This window comes from Chrysochloris asiatica, unplaced genomic scaffold (genome assembly GCF_000296735.1).
Source record: "Chrysochloris asiatica unplaced genomic scaffold, ChrAsi1.0 scaffold00182, whole genome shotgun sequence".
NCBI lineage: Eukaryota > Metazoa > Chordata > Mammalia > Afrosoricida > Chrysochloridae > Chrysochloris > Chrysochloris asiatica.
In genome coordinates, this window is record NW_006408700.1 from 4892862 (window position 1) to 4918996 (window position 26135).

Below are 26135 nucleotides of genomic sequence, written 5' to 3' on the forward strand. Positions count from 1 at the left end.
TAATTGATGGTTCTGTTCCACAGTCTGCCCCTGGCCTTGTCTTCACTGATGATATGGAGCTTTTCCATCTTCTCCTTCCACAGATGTAGTCAGTTTGATTTCTATGTGTTCCATCTGGCGAGGTCCATGTGTCTTGTCTGATAATTTGACCAATTTGACTTGATAGCCCTCCTTCATGTCAGTGTTTCCCACAGTTCATCTTTATCCAGGGTCTTTGCTGGGTTCGGATGGGCCTGGCATTGAGCTCGTGTGTGCCAACCAAGTTCCCTCCCCTCCTTCTCATTCTGAGCCCACAGCTTGGAAAGAGGACATTTTGCTGGGTTGGGACCAGAGAAGGTCTTTTCCTCTGATTTTCCAGTGGTTTCCTTTTAGCCCTTGTGTGTCTGTAAAGCACGTGTAGGGAGGGGTCACATCTGAACACCTCCAGGACTGATTGGACTAACCCCTGGTTGTTTATGTCCAGTGGGTCTGGGAAAACCCAGGTAGATGGACAATTATGCTGGTACCTCCTTACCCATAAAACCGGAAGTTTCTATTCTTCTTATATAAGAAGAATATATGCTAAGCCCTGTTTGCAGGAACTGTATATACATCCTGAAAGTGTTAGCTGTGAAAATTGTTATTGAAAAGATTTTTAGAATCTCAGCAAGGTTTGGGTGACCCACATAGTTGAAGGGGGGAGGTGTACGCTTTATACTCCTGAGGTTCCTGTGCCGGTCCACTCTCAGCAGCCTTTTCCATTTCTCGACAGCCCCTGGAGGATGTGCCCAGCAGAGCTCGGTGGCCTACACCTCTTGTCTCTGGGCTTCTGTGGCTCGCCAGCATTCTCCTTTAACATTAAACTCGTATTGGGCAAGTGGTGGTCACACCTGGTTATGATGAGCTGAGAAAGATCTGTTCTGGTTTGTTTACTTGTATGTTTGTTGTTCTTTTGTAACATCTGGTGAATGAGATTCTGCCTGATTTATAAAGTACAGTCATTTGTGGTATGTGGTTCAGTGGTTCTTCACTCTGGCTAGACATTAAAATTACCTGAGGAAATTTACAACATCTAAAAGCCTGGGAATTGCCTCAGAATAATTAAACCATAGCACCTAAGTCTGGGGCCCACCATCAACATTTTTTAAAGCATTGCAGTTGAGTGGATGTAGTTGAGAGTAGAAATCTTGCGAATGAGACAGTTGGAGACAGTGAAGCAGGATCTGCTACTGCTACTATTAAAACAGCTAGTACTGCTAGCAACAGGGCTGTGTTCTTCCACCATACGTAATCAACCTGTACGCTGAGCAAATAATCCCAGAAGCTGGGATCTATGAAGAAAAACATGGCATCAGGATTAGAGAAAGACTCATTAACAACCTGCGATATGCAGATGATACAACCTTGCTTGCTGAAAATGAAGAGGACTTAAAAAAAACATTTACTGATGAAGATCAAAGAGCATAGTCTTTTAGTATGGATTACATGTCAATGTTAAGAAAACAAAAATCCTCACCACTGGACCAATAAACAACATTCTTATTAATGGAGAAAAAAATTGAAGTTGTCAAGGACTTCATTCTTCTTGGATCAACCATCAACACTCATGGAAGCAGCAGCCAAGAAATCAAACAATGTATTGCATTGGGCAAATCTGCTGCATAAGACTTTTTAAATTATTGAAGAACAAAGATGTCAGCTTGAAGACTAAGGTGTGCCTGACCCAAGCCATGATATTTTAAATAACCTCATATGCATGTGTAAGTTGGGCAGTGAAAAAGGAAGACCGTAGAAGAATTGATGCTTTTGAGTTATGGTGTTGGAGGAGAATATTGAAAGTGCCATGGGCTGCCAAAAAACCCAACAGATCTGTGTTGGAAAAAGTGCAGCCCGAGTGCTCTTTGGAGGCCAGGATGGCCAGACTTTGTCTCTTGTACTCCAGGCATATTGTCAGGAGGGACCAGGCACTGGACAGCGATATCATGTTTGCTTTGGTAAGGTGGAGGGTCAGAAAAAAAGAGGAAGATTCCCCACGAGATGGATTGGCAAAGTGTCAGCATCGGTGGGCTCATGTTTGGCAGCATTGTGAGATTGGCCCAGGACTGGACCGGGCCGTGTTTTGTTCTGTTGTGCATAGTGTTGCTATGAGTTGGTACCGACTCAATGGAATCTAACAACAACAACAACGAGTTGAAATCAACTTGACGGCACTTAGCAATAACAACTCTTTGCAAAAAACTACAGGCTGCTTTCATTTTTACACATGTGTTTGTGAAAACACACAGATGTATGTATATGGGTATACAGTGAGTGTCAGATGTTTACATGAGAAGGTAAACCAGTTTATTCAGCATGGAATAACAGTTCTTTGGGCATTCTCTAGTATGAAAGTGAAATTTAACCTGTTTATCTAGCTGCACTGCAACTAGTATTACATCATCGCTACTCTTGTCTAGAAGACTGAGGTGGTTCTTGTGTGGTTAGCACACTATGGTTAGGCCACAAGAGGCTGAGGTATTGTTGTTGTTGTTAAGTGCTACCCATTGGTTCTGACTGATAGCAACCCTTTATAGGGTTTTTAAGGAGAAGCTGGTGGGTGTTAACTGCCAACCTTGTGGTTCACAGTCCAGCACTTATCCTACGGCGTCATACCAAGAGTCCTCAGGAGTAGATCAAATAGGCAGGGTGTTCTAGGCTCAAGGCCACAGTTCTTGGCTTCCTCCCTGCTACTGTCAGACTTCACAGATTGTTGTTGTGTGCTGTTTAGCTGGTTCTAACTCATAGTGACCCTGTATAGGGTTTCTCAGGCTGTGTATCTTTTATGGGAGCAGAAAGCCTCATCTTTCTCTTGCAGAGCGGTTGGTGGGTTTGACTATAAACCTTGTGGTTAGTAACCCAGTGCTTATCCCTACAGCTCCACAAGGCTCCTTAGACTTCACACAGGTTTCTTGAAATGCATCTCTGCTAACAGTAGTCTATGGTGGTGGTTATGTGCTGTGGAGTCGGTTCTGACTCATAGCGACCCTGTACAGTGTTTCTGAGGCTGTAAATCTTTACAGGAGCAGAAAGCCTCATCTTTCTCCCGTGGTACAGCTGGTAGTTTTGAACTGTTGACCTTGCGGTTCGCAGCATGATTCGTAACCACTACACTACCAGAGCTCCTTAATAGTAGTCTATAAGATAAGCTAAAATGGGGAGACATTGATGATCCACGGCCATGCAAGAGTCTGGTAATGCATGTAAGCTTGAAATTAGAACTCACAGGCGGCACGTTGGATTGAACGTTCTGCACAGTCACACAGCCTCTCATTGTATAGTAGCCACCTCTGGGAGGTCTGCGTCGGGTGGGGTGATATTTAGATTAAATTGCCATCAAGCTAGCTGCAGAGCCTGGAGTCAGTTGCTTTTAAGTGCAGGGAATCTTAGAAAACATCTCAGCCCTCTAGTGTTATGTTGGTTGGTGTAAGTTCCGAAGATCTTACTATCATGAACTGTCATGGAACTATCACCATCAGGATGCAGGACCCCGCCGCTATCCAAAAGTAGAGTATTCCTCGGACACATTTCATCAGCTCAAATGGTGTTATGTGAAGAAGCAATTGCCATTCATTTCATGGAAACATTTTTAGAATGTTCCCTGACCCAAAAAATGACATGACAAATCAGACCAAATAACACATAAAACTTCCAATGACACTATCATGCAGAGTTCCCAGACTTGGTTACAGCCACTTGATGCTGAAGTGCTGAGTGTAACTCCCCCGGAAGGAGTCTGGAGACACGGCTGTTACTGCTTCTGGTGCAAGCTGCCTCTTTGCTAAGTGCATTTCGATTTGTGTAATTTTTCATAAAAGCGAACATCGTCCTCAGATTTCTTTTGGCACACAAAAAAACAGGTACTAAGGCAGCTCTTTCTGTGGGTCTTTTGTAAAAGTGAAGTAGCGTAAAGAGAACTTTAGAAAAGTGGGGAGTCCTGGTGTGGTGCTGTGGGTGAATGCACTGGACTGCAAGGTTGGTTTGAACCGCAAGGTCAGCAGTTCAAGCTCACCAGCCGCTCCTGGGAAACCCTATACAGAGTCGCTATGGATTGGAACTGACTTGATGGCACTTAACAACAACACCTGTACAGACAAGCAGCATAGAGCTAGAAGGAGAGAGTGTTGTTTCCAGCCCATAGTATGACCCTGCCTTTCCCCCTCTCCACTTCCTCCTCCACCTACCTGAACTATCTGGGCCGAGAAAAGCTTAAATGTCTGTGAGGGGTTTGATTAAGCCTTGTTTTCAGGAACTATATGTATATTCTGTGAAAATTATTCTTGAAAATACTTTTGGAATCTCATTAACAACTTGTGCTATGCCGATGACATAACCTTATTTGCTGAAAGCAAAGAGGACTCAAAATACTTAGAAATAAAGATCAAAGACCACAGCCTTCAGTATGGGTTACAACTGGGTTAAAACTGAAGAGCTTGGGCTTGCTCTTCCTTGCCCACCATCTTCACAACTGGATCAATAAATAATATCATGATAAATGGAGAAAAGATGGAAGTTGTCAAAGACTTCATTTTGCTCAGATCCACCATCAACACTTAATGGAAGCAGCAGATCTCTGCTGCACAAAATCGCTTTAAAGTGTTCGAGAGCAAAGGTGTCAGTTTGTTGATTAAGGTGCACTGACCCAAGCCATGGTCTCTTTAATAACCTCATCATATGCATGTGAAAGTTGGACAATAAATAAAGAAGACCATAGAAGAATTGATGCATGTGAGTTATGGCGGTGGAGAAGATTGAAAGTACCATGGACAAACCATTCTGTGTTGGAAGCACAGCCAGAATGCTCCTTAGAAGCCAGGATGGCCAGACTTTGTCTCTCTAACTTGTGGAAGTATGCAGACATATTATCAAGAGGGACAGTCCCTTGAGAGTACATCATGCTTGGTAAAGTGTAGGGTCAGTGAAAAATAGGAAGACCCCCAATAAAATGGATTGGCACAAGGGCAACAGCAGTGGGCTCAATCCTAGCAACGATTGTGAGGTTGATGTGTGACCAGGCAGTGTTTCGTTCTCTTGTGCATTGGGTCACTGTGAGTCGGTACCTGGCTCTGACCCTTCCCCAGCCACCTCCTCTTTTTCTTCCTTTCCTTGAATTTCAGCTCAAACTCTAAGCCAAAAACTGAAGAGCTTGCCTTTGCTCTTCCTTGCCCACAATTTACCCTTCATAGAACCTTGTACAAGGCAGAGCTATGAGAGGCTTTTTTGATTCCTGGAAGCCTCTTCAGGGAAAGCTCGTCTGAATAGCTGTATTGATCCTTTGATCTCCACAGCTAATAAGTTACCAAGTTCAGTAAAAAAAAAAAAAAAAAAAAAATCTAACAGTTTTGTTTACTGTGCACTATGAAAGCTTAAGATCCTAGGATGAAGAACTCTACCCAGATACCAAATGCCCTAAGAAAAGAAAAATACTGTGTCCAGCTAAGGAAATCCTTTTTATGTTATGTAGCTTTGCTTTTCCATGTGAGGCTCACAGCCTCTTTGCTCTAGTAACTATTGGTGGTGACGTCCCCTGCCTGGTAGACAGAGGGGAGCAGGGTGATCTGCTGGTGGAAATAATGGGGCCCAATGGGAGCCCTGTTCCTTTGTTCTCACAGAAAGTGTTCAAGAGTGACAGTTCAGTGGTGTTATGACATCTGATAATGGAAGTCTTCTAAAAAATAATGAAAGGAATGGAAGAGAGAAGGAAGAAGGGAGGGAGAAGGGAGAGAAGAAGACAGAAAAATGATGAACTCTTTTAAACCGCAACTGTTGTTTCTTGTTTTGGGGTTATGTGTGTGTGTGTGTGTGTTCCCCCCCCCCCCATGATTAGAACTAACATTAATCATGGCAAAACACACACACACACACCCCAAAAAAACAAGAAACAACAGTTGCGGTTGATTCCAAGTCATAGTGAGTCCATGTGTTTCAGAGTTGACCTGTGCGTGGGATTGTCAATGGCTGTGGTTTTCTGGAAGGAGCCCTACTGGTGTAGTGGATTATGTGTTGGGCTGTTAACTGCAAGGTCAACAGTTTGAATCCACAATCATCTTGAAGGAAAGACTTGGTGATCTACTTCCAGAAGGTCGTCTACTTCCAGAAGGTCATCCAAACTTAAAATCAAAGCCCACTGCCTTCAAGTCAATTGCAATTCACAGTGGCCCAGTGCAGGTTTCCAAGGCTGTAAATTTTCACAGGAGCAGAAAGTCTCCTCTTTTTCCCTTGTGGTACTGGGGTCGTGCTGCAGGATAAGCACAAGACCGAAAGGTCAGTTTTGAAGCACAAGGCTGACGGTTCAAACCCACCAGCAGCTCCTTGGAAACCCTCTGCTGGATCTCTTTGAGTTGGAACTGACTAGATGGCATTTAATAACAACTGGATAGACACGAACCTCCAGCCTTTCAGATAACAGTCTAGTGCTTAATCACTTGAGGCATTCAGAGACTCCTTTAATCCCAATACCTAGCTTTTATCAAGGGTTCACTTTGTGTCTGGTTCTGAGTCACGTGCTTTCCAGGCATCACTTTATTTAATCCTCACACCATATGTATAAGTTCCAGGCCACCAGCATCTTTATATCAGAAAAATTAAGTACAGAGAGGTTAAGAACGTTTCCATGTTTCACACAGAGAGTTAAATCATGGGATTGCGTCAAGGAGATATACTGTGAGTCAGACTTGCGCATAATTTCCTTTTCTCCAGCATAGCTGTTACTCCAGAATTTCTAAGTCTGTCCTTTCAGTTTTAAAAGAAATTGTGAACGCAGTAAGTAGCAGGAATCCGGGTGATACAAATGGTTTGCCCTGTCCTATGAACCTAAACCTCAGGGTCAGCAGTTCGAAACTACCAGCTGTTCCGCAGGAGAAAGATGAGGCTTTCTGCTCCCATAAAGATTTGCAGCCTCGGAAACCCTGTACAGGGTCGCTATGAGTCAGAACTGACTCCATGGCACATAACAACAACAACAACAATGAACCTAAACAGGAGTCCTGGTATGGCGCTGTAAGATAAACAATGTGCGGTCGGCAGTTCAAACTCACCAGCTGCTTCTCAGAAACCCTATACAGAGTTACTGTGAGTCAGAACTGATTCAAAGGTACTTAACAACAACAACAAATGAACTTAAATAAAGGTTGGTTGGTCAAATCCACTCAGCAGCACTACAGAAGAAATATGTGGTGATCTGTGTCCATCAAGATTACCGCCAAGAAAACCCTGTAGCACATGGGGTTACCATGACTTGGAGTTGGCTCCAGGGTTTGCTTTTATGGCTAAGTGTCAGTCAGGCTAACCGCCTGATTGTTGTCAACTTGATTTTGACTCACAGTGACCCTAAAGGGCATAGTAGAACTTTCTTACAGGGTTTCAAAGGCTATAATCTTTATGGGAGCAGATGGCCACATCTTTCTTCCACAGAGCAGCTGCTCAGTTCAAACTGCTGGCCTTGGACTTAGAAGCCAAGTGCTTAACCGTTAGGACATCAGGGCTCTGTAAGCTATGCTAATGTACTAGTAAATATTTTATTTCTTATAAACCCTTGCTAAGATATCAGTTAATATGGTACTTCATTCATGGAGCCAATGTTGAGAATTCACCCTGTGCAGACTCTCGTACCATCTATACATGTAAGAACCACCCCAGGCAACATGGCAGCGTCCCTGTTGTCTTGGAACAGATAGTCTATTCAAAGAAGCAGACAATAAGCAGGGAAACCAGATGCTTTCAGAGAATGGTAAGTGTTGTGAAGAAACTAAAATAGGCTAATGTGATAAAGATGTGTATGTGTGTGAGGTGGGGCGGAAGTGTATTTTAGTGGAGACGTTTTAGGAAGGGCCTCTGTAAGGAAGTGATATTTGAGCTAAGCTGGAATGAAGCAGGTACGGAAGAGCAAGTTCAAAAGACCTCTAGTTGACCACAGGTTGTGTGTACCTGAGCTGAGGGAGGCTTTTGTAACTGGTGGTGGTGCTGTAGCAGGCAGAGCCTGCGTCGTCTGGTGAGGAGGTGACTTGTTTTGTTCTTTGTTGTATTGTTGTTGTTGGGGGCCATCGAGTCAGTTCCGACTCATAGCAACCTTATTGTGAACAGAACCAAACACTGCCCGGTCCTGCATTATCCTCCCAGTTGTCATGTTTGAGCCCATTGCTGAGGCCCTGTCAGTCCATCTTGTTGGGTGTCTTCCTCTTCCTTGCTGACCTCCATTTTACCTAGCATGAGGTCCCTCTTCAGGGACTGGTCCCTCCTGATAACAAGTCTGAAGTATGAAAGACAAAGTCTCAACATCCTGACTTCTAAGTAGCATTTTGGTTCTTCTTCCAACACAGACCTGTTTGTTTTTCTGGCAGCCCACGGTAATATTCTTCTTCAACCCCATAATTTTTAGCAGTTGGAAATACATTTTCAGAAGTGGAGTAGATGATTAAAATAAACTTCTGAATTCTGGCAATTGAAAAAATTCACAATAAGTGAAACGTCAGAGAGACTTTTCTGGATAGTCTCTGCCAAGAGCCTGAGAGGGATGGGGAGAAGTGGTCAGACCTGAGTTACATTTGAAGGCCAAGCTGATGAGACTTGCCAGTGGGTAGGCACGTAAGAGATGGATCAAGCAGAACCTTTGGGCTTTGGCCTGAGTCTCTGGGTAAGGGGATGTGTTGTGTGCTGTATTGTTGTTGTTGTTAAGTGCTGTCGAGTCGGTTCTGATGCATAGCGACCCTGTATAGGATTTCTGAGGAGTGACTGGTGGCTTTGAACCGCCGGCCTTGTGGTTCAAACTGACCTTGTTGTAGTCCAGCACATTGTGACCCTAAAGGAAGACAGTGAAAGGGGGATGGGATATGCATGACTAAAGGTTCTGGTTTGCACAGGTAAGATGTGACATGCCCTTAGCCCTCTATGCTTGAGATGCTGAGGAGTCAGCCAATGCCTGGAGTTTGATGTGGAAGTCAGACTTTTAAACCACTCATTTTTAGAAGCGTGTAGGAGCTTTGGGTGTGGCTAGGAGTCCTGATGTGGTGCTGTAGGATAAGCACTAGACTGCAAGGTCAGTTTGAACAGCAAGGTTGGTGGTTTAAATCCACCAGTCACTGTAAAGGGTCACTGTGAATCAGAACCGACTCAATGGCACTTAGACACAAAAAGAGATTTGGGTATTAGGGAAGCCTTTGATTGTTTACAAACATTTTGTTGTCTGAGCTCTACTTGGTCCAAGATTAATGCGGGGAGAGTGTGTTGAAGTCTGTTGCAATTTCTAGAGCCCTTCCCTGGGCAGATAGGGTCACATGATATGCAGTGAGAACTTTCTGCATTCTGATGAAACATTTCCATCTTTCAAGACGTAGGCAGCCATTGTTCCTAAATTCTTTTATATTGCTGTTGTTAAGTACTGCCAATTCAGTTCTGACTCATAGTGACCCTCCATGAGGTTTCCAAGGAGCGACTGGTGGGCTTGAACTGCCAGTATTACAGTTAGCAGTCCAGTGCTTATCCTACAGTGCCACACCAGAACTGCCTCTTTATTAAGTCTATGATCTTAAATCTTTATGCATTATATTAACCCTTATAAACTGCGATATGTTAAATCTAAGTTCGTTAGGTTGTACTTCCTATTTCTGTGTATAATTCAATACTACAATCAAGATCTAATAAATTATTTATCATGTTCCTCCAATCATGGGCATGCCCAGTGTTTCTGTCTGAGAATCTTGCACCTGAACATTGAAGCCAGTTGTCTCTTTATATGCAGATAGCCTGCCAGGGCACAGTCATTGTGTGGACATCTAGTGGCTTATAAATCAGAAGACTTCAAAGACAAAAGGAAAGCAGTTAGGGATGGATGGTGATGCAGTCTGGAAATACCTATAAGCCAAGAGCCATTTATTTATTTCACTTGGATGTTTCCCCAGTTGAACTGTCCCTGGCGTCAGCTCCTTCCTGATTCTAAGTTCTTAAATCCTTTTTGTTCTCTCTTCTCTAAAGCACCTTCCATCAGCTCAGATAAGCACATTTACACTATTCTCAAACTTACTGTTCTATATATTTTTCCCTGTGTTTCCGATGTTTTCTATAGTTTGTTCTGTTTAGCATGTTTGGTCATCTTCCTTCCTTCCTTCCTTCCTTCCTTCCTTCCTTCCTTCCTTCCTTCCTTCCTCCCTCCCTCCCTCCCTCCCTACCTCCCTCCCTCTAGATTAACAAGAAGAGACCCTCAGATTACACGGACCCACATCCCCCACCATGTAGTCAAACATGGGGCCACACGATACTGTCGGCCATGCCTGGGCTCTGGAAGAGCCTGCGATGGTACGATTCTAGGTAGGCTGTTCAGATGAACAGATGGTCAGGCCACTCTGGAAAAGCCTGTCTCCTCTCCTTTCTGCAGCCTAACAGTTGTGTGACAGTGAGCAGATGACTGCATTTCTCTCAGCTTCTGTTCTCACCTCTATAAAATGGGAATATTTATTAGCACCTCTGATATTTCAGTGAAATGAATGGATTCCTGTAAAGTAAGTACTCATTCATTTCATTCAAATATCATAAAAATAAAAAATACATAAAAGACAGTTAATACACCTTTTTTCTTTAATGTTATTTGGGTGAAAATTTATAGATCCAGTTGTTTTTCTGTTCAACAATTTATGCATTTTTGTGTGTGTTCAAGGATGATACTGTGAGCAAAATCTAATCAAATTAGCTATTAATTACCTATTTTTCTTTGCTACCATTCTCTGACTGGAAATATATCTAGAATGCTTATTTTCAATAACTTTACATTAAATTCATTTGGGTTTTTTAAAAACGGTTCATCAACTTTCTTCTTTTTCCCTAGGAAATTCCACTTACTTGGATGACCACGGGCCACCTCCTAGTAAGGTAAGATCTTTGCTGAAATCATTCCTTTTCCTCGTGGTACCTCTAGCCTGCCCTGACAAGTCTCCACGGGCAGACATGGGGTAACTTTGTTGGAGGTACCCAAGCTCCTTGGCCTACAGCCAAGCCAAGACAACCAGAATCATCTACAAGGAAATCAGAGACCGTGAATCAATCTTTGGTTTATACTGAGTAGGATGGGGAAAAGCATGAAAGTAGTCAAAACAGTGAGGCAGGAGGAAGCTCCAGAACCTCGAACTGACCTTTGGTGACATCTGTTGCTTGCTACCTCCTCACCTTTGGCATCTGTGCTGGCTCACAGTGTGATAGCTACAGCCTCACCACCCCATGCCTTACAGTGTGGGATTAGACTCACTGTTGGCCCGCCTCCCTTGGATGAGATCCTCTACCTAAGACTCAGCCCCTTAAAGCTGGCCTTCTCAGACCACACTCTCTCAGTGCTTCCCTGCCTTGGTCTGAGTGCTCACTTTTATTCTACTTCTAAGGCATTTTGGCTTGATTTTTGGTTATTATTGACGTTGAGAATATACATGGCAAATCATGCACCAACTCAACAATTTCTACATGTACAATTCAGGGACATTGATGACATTTTCAGGTTGTGCAATCATTCTTACTGTCTTTTACTGAATGACTCTGCCCTCTTTGACATCAGCTCACTGCCCCTCAGTCTCAGCTCCCCATCTGACATTTTGAATTCACTTGTCCGTTTGATACCACGTAGAACAATCTTTAAGAGAGTGCATGGCTCAAGACTGTATTCTTTACTAATTGGTTTAAAGGGTACTCCAGAGGATATTTTTTATTTAACCCTAAAACATTCATTTTCAGGGTTCATCCAGATCTAATGCCTCCAAAGAGTATGGATTCCAAGAGAATTTGAAAAATTCTGACCTTTGTTGTCCCTGTTTTTGACGAGGATTCTTATATAGAATCTTGGATCAAAAAATTCACAAATGGGATTGGCCTGAATTCTAAGCAATTTATTTTTGTTGTTAGTTGTAATCAAGTTGGCCCTGATTCATGGTGGCCCCATGTACCATGGCAAAGAGCAATGCCCAGTCTTGCCCCATCCCCATAATTGGTTGCAGACTGGGCCATTTGGATTTATAAGGTTTTTATTAAAATGAAAAATTTCATTAATTTTTTTTTTTTTTTGGTCAGTAGATTATTAAGTCTTTCTTCTTGGTTTGATTTCTCCTGGAAGCTCTGTTGAAACTTGTTCCATCATCATAAGAGCGGGCAGGTCTCCACTGGCAGACAAGCGGTAACTCTGCTTGAGGTGCACAGGCAAGGAAGCACACTCAGGTCACCGATGTGGCAGGCAAAAATTCTAGCTTTGAGCCACAAAGGCCCCTAGTGACATATGACTAAGTTTATTTCCTCCAGTCCTGGTGTGGTGCTCTAGGATAAACACTGGATTGCTAACCACAACGTGAACAGTTCAAAACCACCAGCCACTTCTTGGAAACCCTATATAGAATTGCTATGAGTGGGAACCAACAAGTTCTTGGATTCCTGGTGTGGTGCTATAGAATAAGCGTTGGGCCACAAGGTTGATTTGAACCAAAATGTGGCAGTTCAAACCCACCAGCTGCTCCTCAGAAATCCTACACAACTATGAGTTGGAACTGACTCAAAAGCACTTAACAACAGCAACAATATGTAGTTCTTGGGAGTCCTGGTAGGATGAGTTTGAACTGCAAGATCGGTGGTGCAGACTCACCAGCTGCTCTTTGGAAACTCTGTACAGGGTGGCTGTGAGTCAAAACCAACTTGACAACACATTGACAACCACCACAGCCAATCTAGTTCTTGAGTGTCAACTGCAGCCATTGAGTTGATCGTGACTCATAGTGACCTTACGTAGGATTTCTGAGACTGTAAATCGCTACACAAGCAGCCGCTCCTTTCTCCTACACTATGGCTGGTGGGTTTGAACCACTAACCTTTCGGTTAGCATCCCGATGCCTCACCCAGTGCGTACCAGGACTTCTTGAATATAGAGAAAATGAAATCTAATCCTCAGAAAAATGAGGAAAGCAGGATAATATAATGATCGTTGTATTGTTCAGTGCCATCAAGTCAGTTCTGACTCAGAGTGACACTGTATAGGGCTTCCAAGGAGCAGCTAGTGGGTTTGAACTGCCCACCTTGAGGTTAGCACTACAGTGTGAAGAAAATAAACGTGATGAAGTAGGTCTCACAGGTCTCACTGTGACCCTGGAGGACAGAGTAGAACTGCCCCATAGGATTTTCAAAGTTGTAAATCTTTCTAGAAACAGACTGCCACAGCTTTTGCCCATGGAGTGGCTGGGTGATTTGAACCACTGACCTTAGAGCTAGCAGCTACCAATGCGCTCATCATCATCATAATAAAAATAAAAGAATGGGTTAAAAAAAAAGTCCTCGTGTGGAGCTATAAGAGAAGCACTGGACTGCTAACCACAAGGTTGGCGATTCAAACCCACCAGCCACTCCTTGGAAACCCTATACAGGGTCACTATGAACCTACTCCATGCACTTAATAACAACAACAAAAATAATATTGGCGTGTTAACATTTCTTTACATATGCTTATTACTTCTGTTGTTTCTGTCAAGTTAAGGAGCAGTTGGTGGGTTTGAACCCTCACCTTTCAGTTAGCAGTCTAGTGTTTATCCTATAGAACCACAATCGGAATCCTGTCAGGGTAGAAATGAATCCCAGAAGTGATGATAGAATACTTCCAGATAAGGTGATCCCTTGAGTGTCCTTCACCCCTGAGGTGGGGCTTTAGCTGTTTGGGTTGACAGTCCATAGCCTCATCCGGGGATGTGGTGGCATCAGGCAATACTCACTCACGTCACCTCCAGAGTGGACTCCTCAGCCTGTCAGTGGAAGCAAAGCTGAGGCCAAACTCTAATGTTTCATGTTTGTTTATTGTTGTTGTTGTTAGGTACCATTGAGTTGGTACCAACTCATAGAGACCTTATGCACAACAGAACAAAATACTGTCCGGTCCTGGGCCAGTCTCACAAATGTTGCCACGCTTGTGCCCATTGATGCTGCCACTTTGCCAGTCCATTTCGCTGGGTCATCCTCTTTTTCTAAGACCCTCTACCTTACCAAACATGATATCCTTCTCCAGCGACTGGTCCCTCCTGACATGTCTGGACTATTATAGACAAAGTTGGGCCATCCTGGCCTCCAAAGAGTACTCTGGCAGCACTTCTTCCAACACAGATCTGTTGGTTCTTTTGGTAGCCCATGGCACTTTAAATATTCTCCTCCAACACCGTAACTCAAAAGCATCAATTCTTCTACAGTCCTTCTTGTTCGCTGTCCAGCTTTTGCATGCATATGAGGTTATTGAAAATACCGTGGCTTGGGTCAGGCGTACCTTAGTCCTCAAGCTGACACCTTTGGTCTTCAACACTTTTAAAAGGTCTTGTGCAGCAGATTTGCCCAATGCAATATGTCGTTTGATTTCTTGACTGCTGTTTCCGTGAGTGTTGATAGTTGATCCAAGAAGAATGAAGTCCTTGACAACTTCAGTTTCTTCTCCGTTGATCAGAATGTTGTTTATTGGTCCAGTGGTGAGGATTTTTGTTTTCTTTACATTGAGATGCAATCCATACTGAAGACTGTGCTCTTTGATCTTCATCAGCAAATATTTGAAGTCTTCTTCATTTTCAGCAAGCAAGGTTGCATCATCTGCATATCGCAGGTTGTTAATGAGTCTTCCTCCAATCCTGATGCCACATTTTTCTTCATATAACCCAATTTCTTGGATTATTTGCTCAGCATACAGGTTGAATAAGTATGGTGGAACAATACAACCCTGTTGCACACTTTTCTTAATTTTAAGCCATCCAATGTTCCCATGTTCTGTTCGAACAACTGCCTCTTGGTCCATGTACAGATTCCTCATAAGCACAATTAAGTGTTCAGGAAAACTCATACTTTGCATGTTGTAATGTTTGTTTAGCATCCAGAAATAACTTTCGGTGCCAAGGCCCAAAGATCCAGTGTGCTGGAGATAAAATAGGAGTTCTATACCCTGAAAATGTAGTGAGGTTTACTTGTAGGTTCATACTCTCTCTTTTTTTAATGCTCTACTCGACCAGTTTCACATTCCACAAGAAAAACCATTTAGGAAATGGGATATCTGTCCCACAGCACAGACAGGACCTTACTCGCCCTTCCCTCCAATGTGTTCTTAAGGAAGAACCCAATGCTTGCAATCTTCCTTTGTTTTTAAAATCAACTGTTAATTCATTTTTTACTTAAGCCAGTATTTCAAGGAAGATGCTAATATTTCCTTTTATTTCGGGGTTTCTATGAGTTGGTACTGACTCGATGGCACCTAACAACAACAACAACCGGGTTTTAACACTTCTTGGTGTGTATACAAAATGACATGAGTTAAGACTGGTATGTGACTGAAAAGGACATGTAGAGACCTGGTGTGGCACTGTAGGATTAACACTGGACAGATAACCGCAAGGTCGGCAGTTCAAACTCACCAGCTACTCCTCGGAAACCGTATACAGAGCTTACTATAAGTTGGAACTAGCACAAGGGTACTTAGCAAAAACAACAACTCAGTGAAATGGACAAAACTAGGTCTGAAGCAGCAAGTACAAGGGCGCTTCAGAAAGTTTGTGGAAAAATTGCCTTTCAGTTCCATTTTCCCATGAACCTTTCAAAGCCATGCTTTGTAATGTTGTGCATGTGTGTGTATGTGCCCAGAGAAATGCCTGTAAGGACAACAGTGTTATCTCCAGGTAGAGGTTTCAGGAGAGTTTTGATGGATTGAGCATCCTTTTTGTCTGTTTGACAGTATTCCAGTGCCTGAGTCCTGAGTTTGTATACATAATCTTTTTCTCATACCTGTATACATAAGTTGAGCTTATTCAAGTAATGCCTGATCCAAAACCATTTTCTAGAGTAAAAGAAGGTCACAGCTGGGCTGCAGTGTGCTGTCTGTAGCCCCTGAGAGCCTCACCTCTAGAGACTGACTCCTTTTCATTCTTGACTTGATTTCTTCAGGAACATGGACCCCTGATTCAGGCCTCAGAGGATATCCACGTGATATATTCTGATGGTACCATATGGGCAAAGAAGGATGTAGTTACCATTTCATTTGATGGATGGAGTTGTATTCTTTTACCTTTCACGATGTTTGTGCAGTAAGATTTACTTTCTATAGCTTGTCAATGGGCAAATGCTCAAACAGTAAATTCCCAAATTCAATAGATATAGAGAGTTGGCTGAAGCAATTCAAAGGTAATAATGAAACATGCATAGATGTTGGATATGAGTATTGTTTCCTTCGTGCCAAGAACTATGATAAGCACTTTGCTTGCCAAGTTTACTCTCCATAAAACTCTATAAAGTTAGAAGCTATTTTTTAATTTGGATTTTAAAGATGAGGAACTGGATCTTAGAGAAACTGAAGAAGTTGCCAAATATCATCCACTAAGCTTCTAACCTACGGTTGTGTAGCCATTTTAGCCATTTTGGGATGAAATGAAATGATTTTTTATTTTATAGCTGGAATTTTACACTTTAAAATGTTATCTGGTACCTTGATAATTAAAGTTTTAACCCATATTATGGTTGTGATGGTTGTGTGTCAGCGAGTCAGTTGTGATTCATAGCGACCCTGTATAGTATTTCTGAGGCTGTAGTTCTTTGTGGGAGCAGAAAGCCTCATCTTTCTCCTTATGTGGAGTGACTGGTAGATTCAAACTGCTGACCTTGCTGTTAGTAGATTAGCTCCGAATCTCCTACTCTACCAGGGTTCCTTAACTTATATTTTATCAGGAAGGGCAAGAGATAGCTCTGGCACAATGGGTAAAGCACTCAAGTGTTACCCAAAACGTTGACAGTTTGTGACCATCTGTGCATTTCCATATTTTATTTCTTTTTTATTGTGGTAAAATATATACACAATAAAATAAGTAATTTATACCACTTTAAAGGTCGCAATTATATTCACAATCAACCATCAGCACTGATCATTTCCTAAAATTTTCAGCACTCCAAACAGAAACTCTGTATTAAATAACATCCTCTCCATTTCTTCCTCCCCTTATCCCTGGTTGTTGTTAAGTGCCGTCACGTTGGTCCTGATCCAATGTGACCCGTGTAGAGTTTCCAAGGAGCAGCTCGTGAACTTGAACTGCTGACCTTCCAGTTTAAGCCAACTTTGCAGTCAAGTGCATTAACCCACAGTGCCACACCTAGGGGAGTTCTTTTTCCAACATTCAATACTAATTAACTTTCCCCAACATTTCTTTTTCATGTTTTTCATAATTCTCATGTCTTTAACCATTTTATTACCTTCAATCTTCTATCCAATTTCTTCTATTTAAAATTCATTTAGACTATTCAACTGGTATTTTTTATATGTAAAAATCATGTCATATTACATCATGGTTTTCTTTGAAAAGAACCTCAGTGAAAATTCATTTACAAGGATCTTACTGAAATGGACAATACATTAAAAAGGCAAAGGATTAGGTTTGAATCAATGGAATTCTGAATTATTGAGCTTGAAGATAAGTCTTGTCAATACTAGTAAACTAGAAGCAGAGCCCTAATCTGACGCTGTAGGATAAGCATTGGACTGCTAACCACAAGGTTGGCAGTTCAAACTCACCAGCCACTTTTTGGAGATCCTGTACAGGGTGTTTTCAATAACCTCATATGCATATGAAAGCTGAACAGTGAATAAGAAAGACCGTAGAACAATTATGGTGTTGGAGGAGAATATTGAAAGTGCCATGGGCTGCCAAAAGAACCAATAGATCTATTAGTGAAAATACCCTGGTTTAGTCCTCAAGCTGACATCTTTGCTCTTCAACACTTTAAAAAGATTTTGTGCAGCAGATTTGCCTAATGCCATACGTCGTTTGATTTCTTGACTGCTGAGAACCAATAGATCTGTTTTGGAAGAAGTGCAGCCAGAGTGCTCCTTGGAGGCCAAGATGGCCAAACTTCGTCTCTCATACTTCATACATATTGTCAGGAGGGACCAGTCGCTGGAGAGGGAGATCATGTTTGATAAGGTAGTGGGTCAGAGAAAAAGAGGAAGACCCCCAACGAGATGGATTGGCCAAGTGGCAGCATCAGTGGACTCAAGCATGGCAAAAGTAGTGAGGTTGGCCCAGGATCGGGCAGTGTTTCATTCTGCTGTGCATAAGGTGGCTATGAGTTGCTACCGACTTGGTGGCACCTAACAACAACAACAACATACAGGATCACTATGAGTTGGTACTCACTCGATGGAACAACAACAACAAAAGCTAGAACAATCAGAGAAAAGAAGGAAAAATATGAAGTTTCAGATTATGTGGGATACCATGAGGAGGAATGCCTGGGAAAGTGGAGGGTCAGCATAAAAGAGGAAGACTCCCAACAAGATGAGTTGGCACAGTGGTGGCAGCAATGGGCTCAGGTGTAACAACAGTTGTGAGGATGGTGGAAAACTGGGCAGTATTTTCTTCTGTGTACATGGGGTTGCTATGGGTCAGAACCCAGTTGACAATGCTTAACAACGTATAGAGGAATAAATTACAGGTGCCTGAATTCCAGAACAGGAAGAGCCAATAAAATCCATAGAGAAAATTGTTGAAGAACTGTTGGAAGAAAACTTCTCTAATATCATAAAAGATGAGAAGATACACATTCAGGAATCTGAAGGAACACCAAACAGGATAGATCCCAAAAGAAAATCACTGAGCCATACCATTATCAAACTTGCCAAAACCAAAGACAAGGAAAGACTCCTTGCGAACAGCTTGGAAAAAAGTTCCTTATACAGGAACTTGCATAAGATTTCTCAGCAGAAATCACACAGACAACAACACAATAGAACGATATATACAAAACTCTGAAAGAAAAATTGTCAGACAAGAATTGTATACCCAGCATATACATATAAATCAAATACAACAGTGGATTAAGGACATTTGCAGATAAACAGAAATTAGAAGGATTTGTGATAATCAGACAGACTTTACAAAAAATACTAAAGAATGTTCTTTGGACTGAGAACCAACAACAGCAGACAACAATTTAAGTTTAACAAATATAACAACACCACCCAAAACTCAATTCAGATATAGAGGTTTTTAAAGTGAAACAAGCCCATAAGACTAAAAATAGGGAACCAGAGATACCAATTTATAATGAAAACAACTACAACATAAAAAGAGGGAGTAGCGTACATACAGAACTTCCAAGAGATAAGGAAGTAAAATAAATTTCCAGATAAAACAGACGGTTTTAAACTGGGGGAGAAATTAATAAACTACAGGATGACCTCAAAGAGAATTAATAAACCTCCACATCAAAAGAAAACAGGAAAACCAGCAAGAGTTAGCAAGCACTAAAACAACAACAAAGAAGATGAAAAGAAAACAAACAAAATTAACTCAATGCAGAAAATTAGGTGGAACAAAGGAACCAGCAGCACCACACTCACAAAAGCAGAGAGTAGTTAACTCATAGCTACATGATGCTGTAGGATAAGCACTGGACTGCAACGTCAGTTTGAACTGCAAGGTCAATGGTTCAGATCTACCAGTCACTCCTCGGAAACCCTATACAGGGCTGCTATGAGTCAGAACCGACTCCATGGCACTAAACAACAATTTTGTTGTTGTTGTTAAGCACTGCCGAGTCGATTGTGATCCATAGCGACTGTGTATACGGTTTCCAAAGAGCGCTGGTGAGCTTGAACAGCTGACCTTGTGGTTCAAATCATCTTCGCAGTCCAGTGCTTTAATCCATAGTGTCATGCATTCGATAATTACACTGAATGTAAATGGATTAAATGCACCAGCCAAGAGTCAGAGTAGCAGAATGGACAAGAAAATAGGGTCCTTCAGTATGCTGTCTACAAGAGAAATACCTTATAAACAAAGACAAAAATAGAATAAAAATTAAAGGATGGAAAAAATATATCAAGCAAAATGATAATCAAAAACAAGCAGTAGGAAGCAAGCATTACCCTGACCCCCAAACCAGGCAAAGACATCACTGAAAAGCATATTTACACCAATATCCCGCATGAACATAGAAGCAAAAAGCCTCAACAAAATCCTACCAATAGAATCCAACAACATACTAAAAATATAATATAGCAAGATTTGGATTATTGGAAAAATAATCACTGTAATTCACTATGTAAATAGAACAAAGAGGATAAAAACACATGATCTTACCAGTCAATGCAGAAAAGGCATTTGAGAAAACCTGACACCTATTCCTGATAAAAACACTCCACACAATAGGAATAGAAGGGAATTTTCTTGACCTAATTAAAGGCATATACACAAACTAACAGCCAACATCACTTTCAATGGAGAGAAACTGAAACCATTCCCCTTGGGGACAGGAATTAGACAAAGATGTCCTTTATCACCACTCTTATTCAACATTGTGCTCTAAGTCTTTAGCAGAGCTGTAAGACAGAAAAGGGAAATTAAAGCATCCAGATTGATAAAGAAAGAAGTTAAATTCTCTCTATTTGCAGATGATAGGATACTAAGAAAATCCCCCCAAAAATCTGCAAGAAAACTATTGGAACTCACTGAGAAGTTGAGAAAATGCCAGGGTATAAAATCAACATATAAAAATCAGTTGGGTTCTTTTATACTAATAAAGAGAGTTTTGAAATGGAAATTAGGAAACAACACCATTTGCAATAGCCACCCAAAAGATTAAATATTTAGTAATAAATCTAACCAGAGGAAAAAAATACCTATACAAAGAAAACTATAAAGCACTACTCAAGAAACCAAAAGAGACTTACAAAAATAGAAGAATGTGTGAGACTTAACATTGTGAAAATGTCAACACTACCCAAAGCAATCTATAAGTATAATGCAACACCAATCAGATTCTAACAACATTCTTTAAAGAGGTGGAAAAATTAATCATCAACTTTATATGGAAAGAAAAGAGACCCCAGGTAAGCAAAGCAGTACTAAAAAGGAAGAACAAAATAAGATGCCTCTTATTTCAATCTCAAAGCCTGCTACAGCCACAGTACTCAAAACAGCCTGATACTAGTACAATGAAGACACATAGATCAATGAATAGAATTGAGAACCCAGAAATAAATCCATCCACCTTCCCTCCGTTGGTCTTTGACAAAGGACCAAAGCACTTTACATGGGGAAGAGATAGTCTGTTCCACAAATGGTTCTGGCAGTACTAGAACTATTTGCAGAAAAATGAATCAACAGCCATGTCTCACACCATATGTAAAAATGAACACAACATGGATTAAAGACCTAGAAGTGGAACCTAGAACTACGAAGATCATCATTGAAAAAATAGGGACAAATTTAGGGGCTCTGATACATGGCATAAATAAACTCTCAAACTTATCTGAAAACACACAAACAGCAGAATACAAAATAGATGAGCAGAACCCCCTAAAAATTAGACACCTATATGCATCAAAAGATTTCAACAAAAGAGTAAAAAGAGAACACACAGACTGGGAAAAATGTTTTTTGATGATGACAGATCAGACAAGGTACTGCTCTCTAACATTTATAGGATGCTTCAACGCCGGAATAAGAAGACACATAATCCAGTTTAAAAATGGACAGAGGAGGGAAAAAAAAGGGCAGAGGCCGTGAGCAGACACATCATCAAAGGAGACATTCAGGTGGCCAACAAACATACAAAGAAATGCTCATGGTCTCTAGCCAATGAGATATCATTTTACCTCAGCATTTTTCCTAAAGTGAAAACAAACAAAAAAACAACAAATGCCAGAGAGTGTGTGGAGAGTAAGGGACCCTCTTACACTCCTGGTGGGACTATGGAAATCGGTATGGCACTTTCTCAGAGGGTTGAAAATAGAAATAATTCATGATCCAGCCATCTTTCTACTTAGGATATAGCTTCAAGAAGTAAGAGTCATGACACAAATGGGTATTTGCTCACCCATGTTCATTACAGCATCATCCACAATAGCAAAAAGATGGGCCAGCAGAAGAATTGAACAAGCTTTGGTACATGCACACAGTGGAATATTCGGAAACATTAGAGAATAATGATGAATCTGCACACCACCACATAGCATGCAGGAACCTGGAGAACTTTTATTATTATACTGAGTGAAATTTGTCAGTCACAAGGGAGAGATAATATATGAAACATGTTGCTTTTTTTAAGTGCTGTGGAGTTAGTTTCGACTCATAGTGACCCCACATAGGGTTTCCGAGGCTGCATCTTTGCTGGAACACGAAGCCTCATCTTTCTCCCAAAGAGTGGCTGGTGGGCTCAAACCACTGTCCTTATGGTTTGCAGTCCTGTGCTTATCATATAGAACTACCGCCCTCCCCTATATGAGACTACAACAGTAAAAAACCACGAAAAGGCTTTCATTCTATAATAAACATTTTATTACGGTTACTAGGGGAGTCCTGGTGTGGTGCTGTGAGTAAATGCTCTGGACTGCAAGGTCGGTTTGATCCACAGGTGGATGGTTAAAACTCACCAGCTGCTTGTCAGAAACCCTATACAGGGTAGCTATGAATTGGAACTGACTCGACAGCACATAACAACAACAAATGGTCACCAGGAATGGAAGGAAAGGGAGAATTATTCACTGGGTACAGTGTAGACATATGCTAACTTGGGCAATGGAGAAGGCAGTTAGAAAGAAAAGGATGGGAAAAAAAAAAAGGAAAAAGAAAAGGAAATTGCTTTTTTAAAAAATTTAATGTACTGGAAGGGAATGATATATACTTCTTTTCTCATTAGGACAAACCACTAGGAACTTTCCTGAAAACAAACAAACAAACAAACAAACAAAAACAAAACCAGAAAGGAACGAAGGGATAACTAACTAACTAAATAGGGCTTCTACAACAGACTTGCCAATGCACTATGTCATGTGATTTCTTGACTGCTTCTTCCATAAGCATTGGTTGTGAATCCAAGTACAAGGAAATCCTCGACTTCATTCTTTTCTCTGTTTATCATGATGCTATTTATGGGCCAGTTGTATGGATTTTTGTTTTCTTTACATTGATTTGTAATCTATCCTGAAGGCTGTATTCTGTGATCTTCTGAGTTTCTTTTTTGCAGGTTTTGTAGTGTTTCAACATTTTCATTTATTTGGCCTGTTTGTTCTTGTAGTGTGTTTCTGGTTTATTTTATACTTTTTTTCTGTGTTCTCCTTGCTTTCCTTGATCCTTCTTTCAGTCCGCTGAAAGTACCTGAATATTAGTCTTCAGAATTCTTTTCTCAGGTTGTTCAATTACGCTTTCTTCCTCTGAAACATTGTCTAGCTCTGAATCTTGGACTCTTGTTTGAGCCCATCTCTCTTGTTTGTTCATGTGAACTGAAATTGTGTCTCAGAGACATGGTGGGGCCATTGTGTTTGTATTTAATTAATGATCGTGTGTTGGTGTATTCTGAGGTGTTCACCAACTGGTGGGTGTAATTAGAGGATGGAAGTGTGTGCCCAGTTGTCTGTTTGCCATTTGTGCTGCTCAGTATAGAGTGGCTTAGATTTCTTATCTATTGGTACAGGTGATTGCATTGGCTGCAGCCTAGTGGGTAGAGTTGCTGAGGTCACAGTTGTGTGTAGGCTGTGTGGGCATGGGTTCTTCCTCCTTTTGGTTGGGGCAAGAAGAGAAAACATATGCAAGAAAATGAAACAAAGCAAACTAGCAGACAGTAGTGAAAACCAAAAATGATAAAGGAGGAAAAAAAACAGAAAAAATAAATAAGCAGAAACACAAAAAATAATATAATATCTAAGACGAGAAAAGAAGAGCTGTGAAATAAAGTTATAGAAGATAAAAATTAGAGAGAAAAGAAAATAACAAGAAACGTAGACAAAACCGGAGTGAGGGAAGATGAAAAGTGAAAGAGACTAGAGTATAATAAAGAAAGATCAAGAGAGAAAGAAAAAGAAACACAACAAACCAGAGCTCAGAGGAAGAGGTGGGAAAAGATTAACAGAAGAAAAAAAGCAGAGATAGAAGAGATAAAAAGAATGGGAAGCGAGAGAGAGCAAGAAGGAGTAGAAAGAATAAACAAAGAAAATAATGAAAGGAGGAAAAATACAGTGCAGGTGCTGGACCCAGAGTGAAGAAAACTCTGGGGTAGGGGATCGGGGGCGTTGTTAGTCAAACAGTTCACCAGGTGGTTAGGGTGGGCCAAGATGACATCATTCCCAGCCCTGAAACTCTGGTAGCATAGTGGTGACGAATCGGGCTGTGAGCCGCAAGGTCAGCAGTTCGAAACTACCAGCTGTTCTGTGGGAGAAAGATGAGGCTTTTTGCTCCCATAAAGATTTACAGCCTCAGAAACCTGTACAGGCTCACTATGAGTCAGAACTGACTGTACAGCACATAACAACAACAACATAGGCCCAGGCATGGTCTGTGTGGACCAAAGTGTTCCCAGGGTCTGAGGCAGTTGTAGACCAATTAGACAGTTTTGGAGGCTCTGCATATCTGGAGTGGAGTCCGCTCAAATCCAGGCTGCCACTCACTTTGCGACTCTGGTCTCCTGGACAGTACTAAGCTACACTGGGGATGGATGAGGGTAGGGGCTGGCCACACCTCTGGTCACCAAGGGAGCGTGTGGAACAAGAAAGAAGGATTCCTTTCCCATTTTGAGTACCCAGTGTGAATCTGCAATGACAGGCCCTGGTCTGTCTGAAGCTGCTGGTGACAGTTCAAAATGGCCACACCACGGCTAACTGGAAGACCCTATCAATTTGTCTCCCTCTTTTGCCTCCTTCGTTCACCCACTCCTCCAGTAAGTGTCCAATCCACTTCTCCATCCATTCCTCTAAAGCTCAGGGTTCCAGAATCATCATTCATGTGGTCTTCTTTATCATTTGGTCTCCTTTACATGTTTGCTGAGTGTCTGATGAACACATCTGCCTAGTTCACCATCTTGGTTTTCATTTTCCAGAAGACCTTTTTAAAGTGTTAAAGAGGAAAACTGTCAGTCTGAGGACTAAGGTGGGCTTGTCCCAAGACATGGTATTTTCAATCTCCTCCTATCCATGTGAAAACTGGACAATGAATAATGAAGAGTGGAGAAGAATCAATGCATTTGAGTTATGGTGTTGGCAAAGATTATTGAAAGCACCATGGACTACCAAATCTTGGAAGAAGTATAGCTAGAATGCCCTTAGAAGTAAGGATGGATGACATTTTCTCTCATACTTTGGACATGTTAACCGGAGGGACCCATCCCTGGTAAAGAACTTTATGCTTTGTAAAGCAGAGGGTCCTGGAAAAAGAGAAAGACCCCTAATGAGATCAGTTAACACAGTGGCTGCAACAGTGGGCTGAAACATAATGACAATCTGAGGAGGGTGCAGGACTGGGGCAGTGTTCCTTTCTGTTGTCATAGGATCTCTTGATTTGAAACTGGCTTGAAGTCACCTAACATCAACCACCAACAACAACTGCCCTAAGGAAGATGCATTTTGCATGTTTGTTTTGTGGTTTCCCTTTCAATAACTCTTTTAAACTTGGAGACTCATTACCTGAAAAGAACTGTTTTGGTATTCTCTAGTAAAGAAACCGTGGCTTACATTTCTTTGAGCCCGAAGAGGAAAACCCGAAATGGATATTCATTATAGTAGGTAAATCCCTTCCGGAAGATATTGGGAGAACAATTATTGGTAGGCCAAGCGTTGGTAAATTTGTAGAAGGTTTCTGGACTCCCAAATCCCATTCTCCTGAAAGATTGTGAGTTTTTCTATTCACTCAGCCTCCTCTGGTCAAGATAACTTTTTAGTATGAAAACTAAGACTGAGGTGGAAAGAAACATGGATTTCTTATTTCTTGTCTTCCGGAACCTATTCTTCCAGAAGTAGAGATGGCCTCCCTCCTTGTTGTCCTTTTGCCCTGAGGAGCTGTAGGATGCACATACATCTCCAGCATCAATTGGGATGTGTGCTAGGCTGCTCATCTCGCCTGCTTTCACTACAGCCTTGGCTGCGGATGCCATCACTGCTGCTAAAACAGCACTCCTTTTCCCTTGCTGTAAATAACATCTGATGGGGTCAAGACCCACAAATCTGATGCTTTGAAGAAAAGCTAGCGTACTCAAAAAAGTTTATGCTACTTTCTTATTTTTTATCTAAGGCATAAGCAGTGAAAGCTCTTTGTAGTGATTTAATTATGAACTATTCCAAACACAAAATGATTCATGGGACTTACTGGTGGACCAAATTTACCCACGTCTTAGAT

At 41.6% G+C, this 26135-nt stretch overlaps 1 protein-coding gene across 1 annotated transcript in view; it reads left to right on the forward strand.

Moving 5' to 3' along the window:
• UST (uronyl-2-sulfotransferase) overlaps positions 1–26135 on the forward strand; it is a 485915-nt gene that overhangs the window by 176790 nt on the left and 282990 nt on the right. The window contains exon 2 of the mRNA XM_006872058.1: positions 10832–10875. Within this exon, the coding sequence (XP_006872120.1) occupies positions 10832–10875 (44 nt within the window). The remainder of the gene's footprint in view (positions 1–10831; positions 10876–26135) is intronic.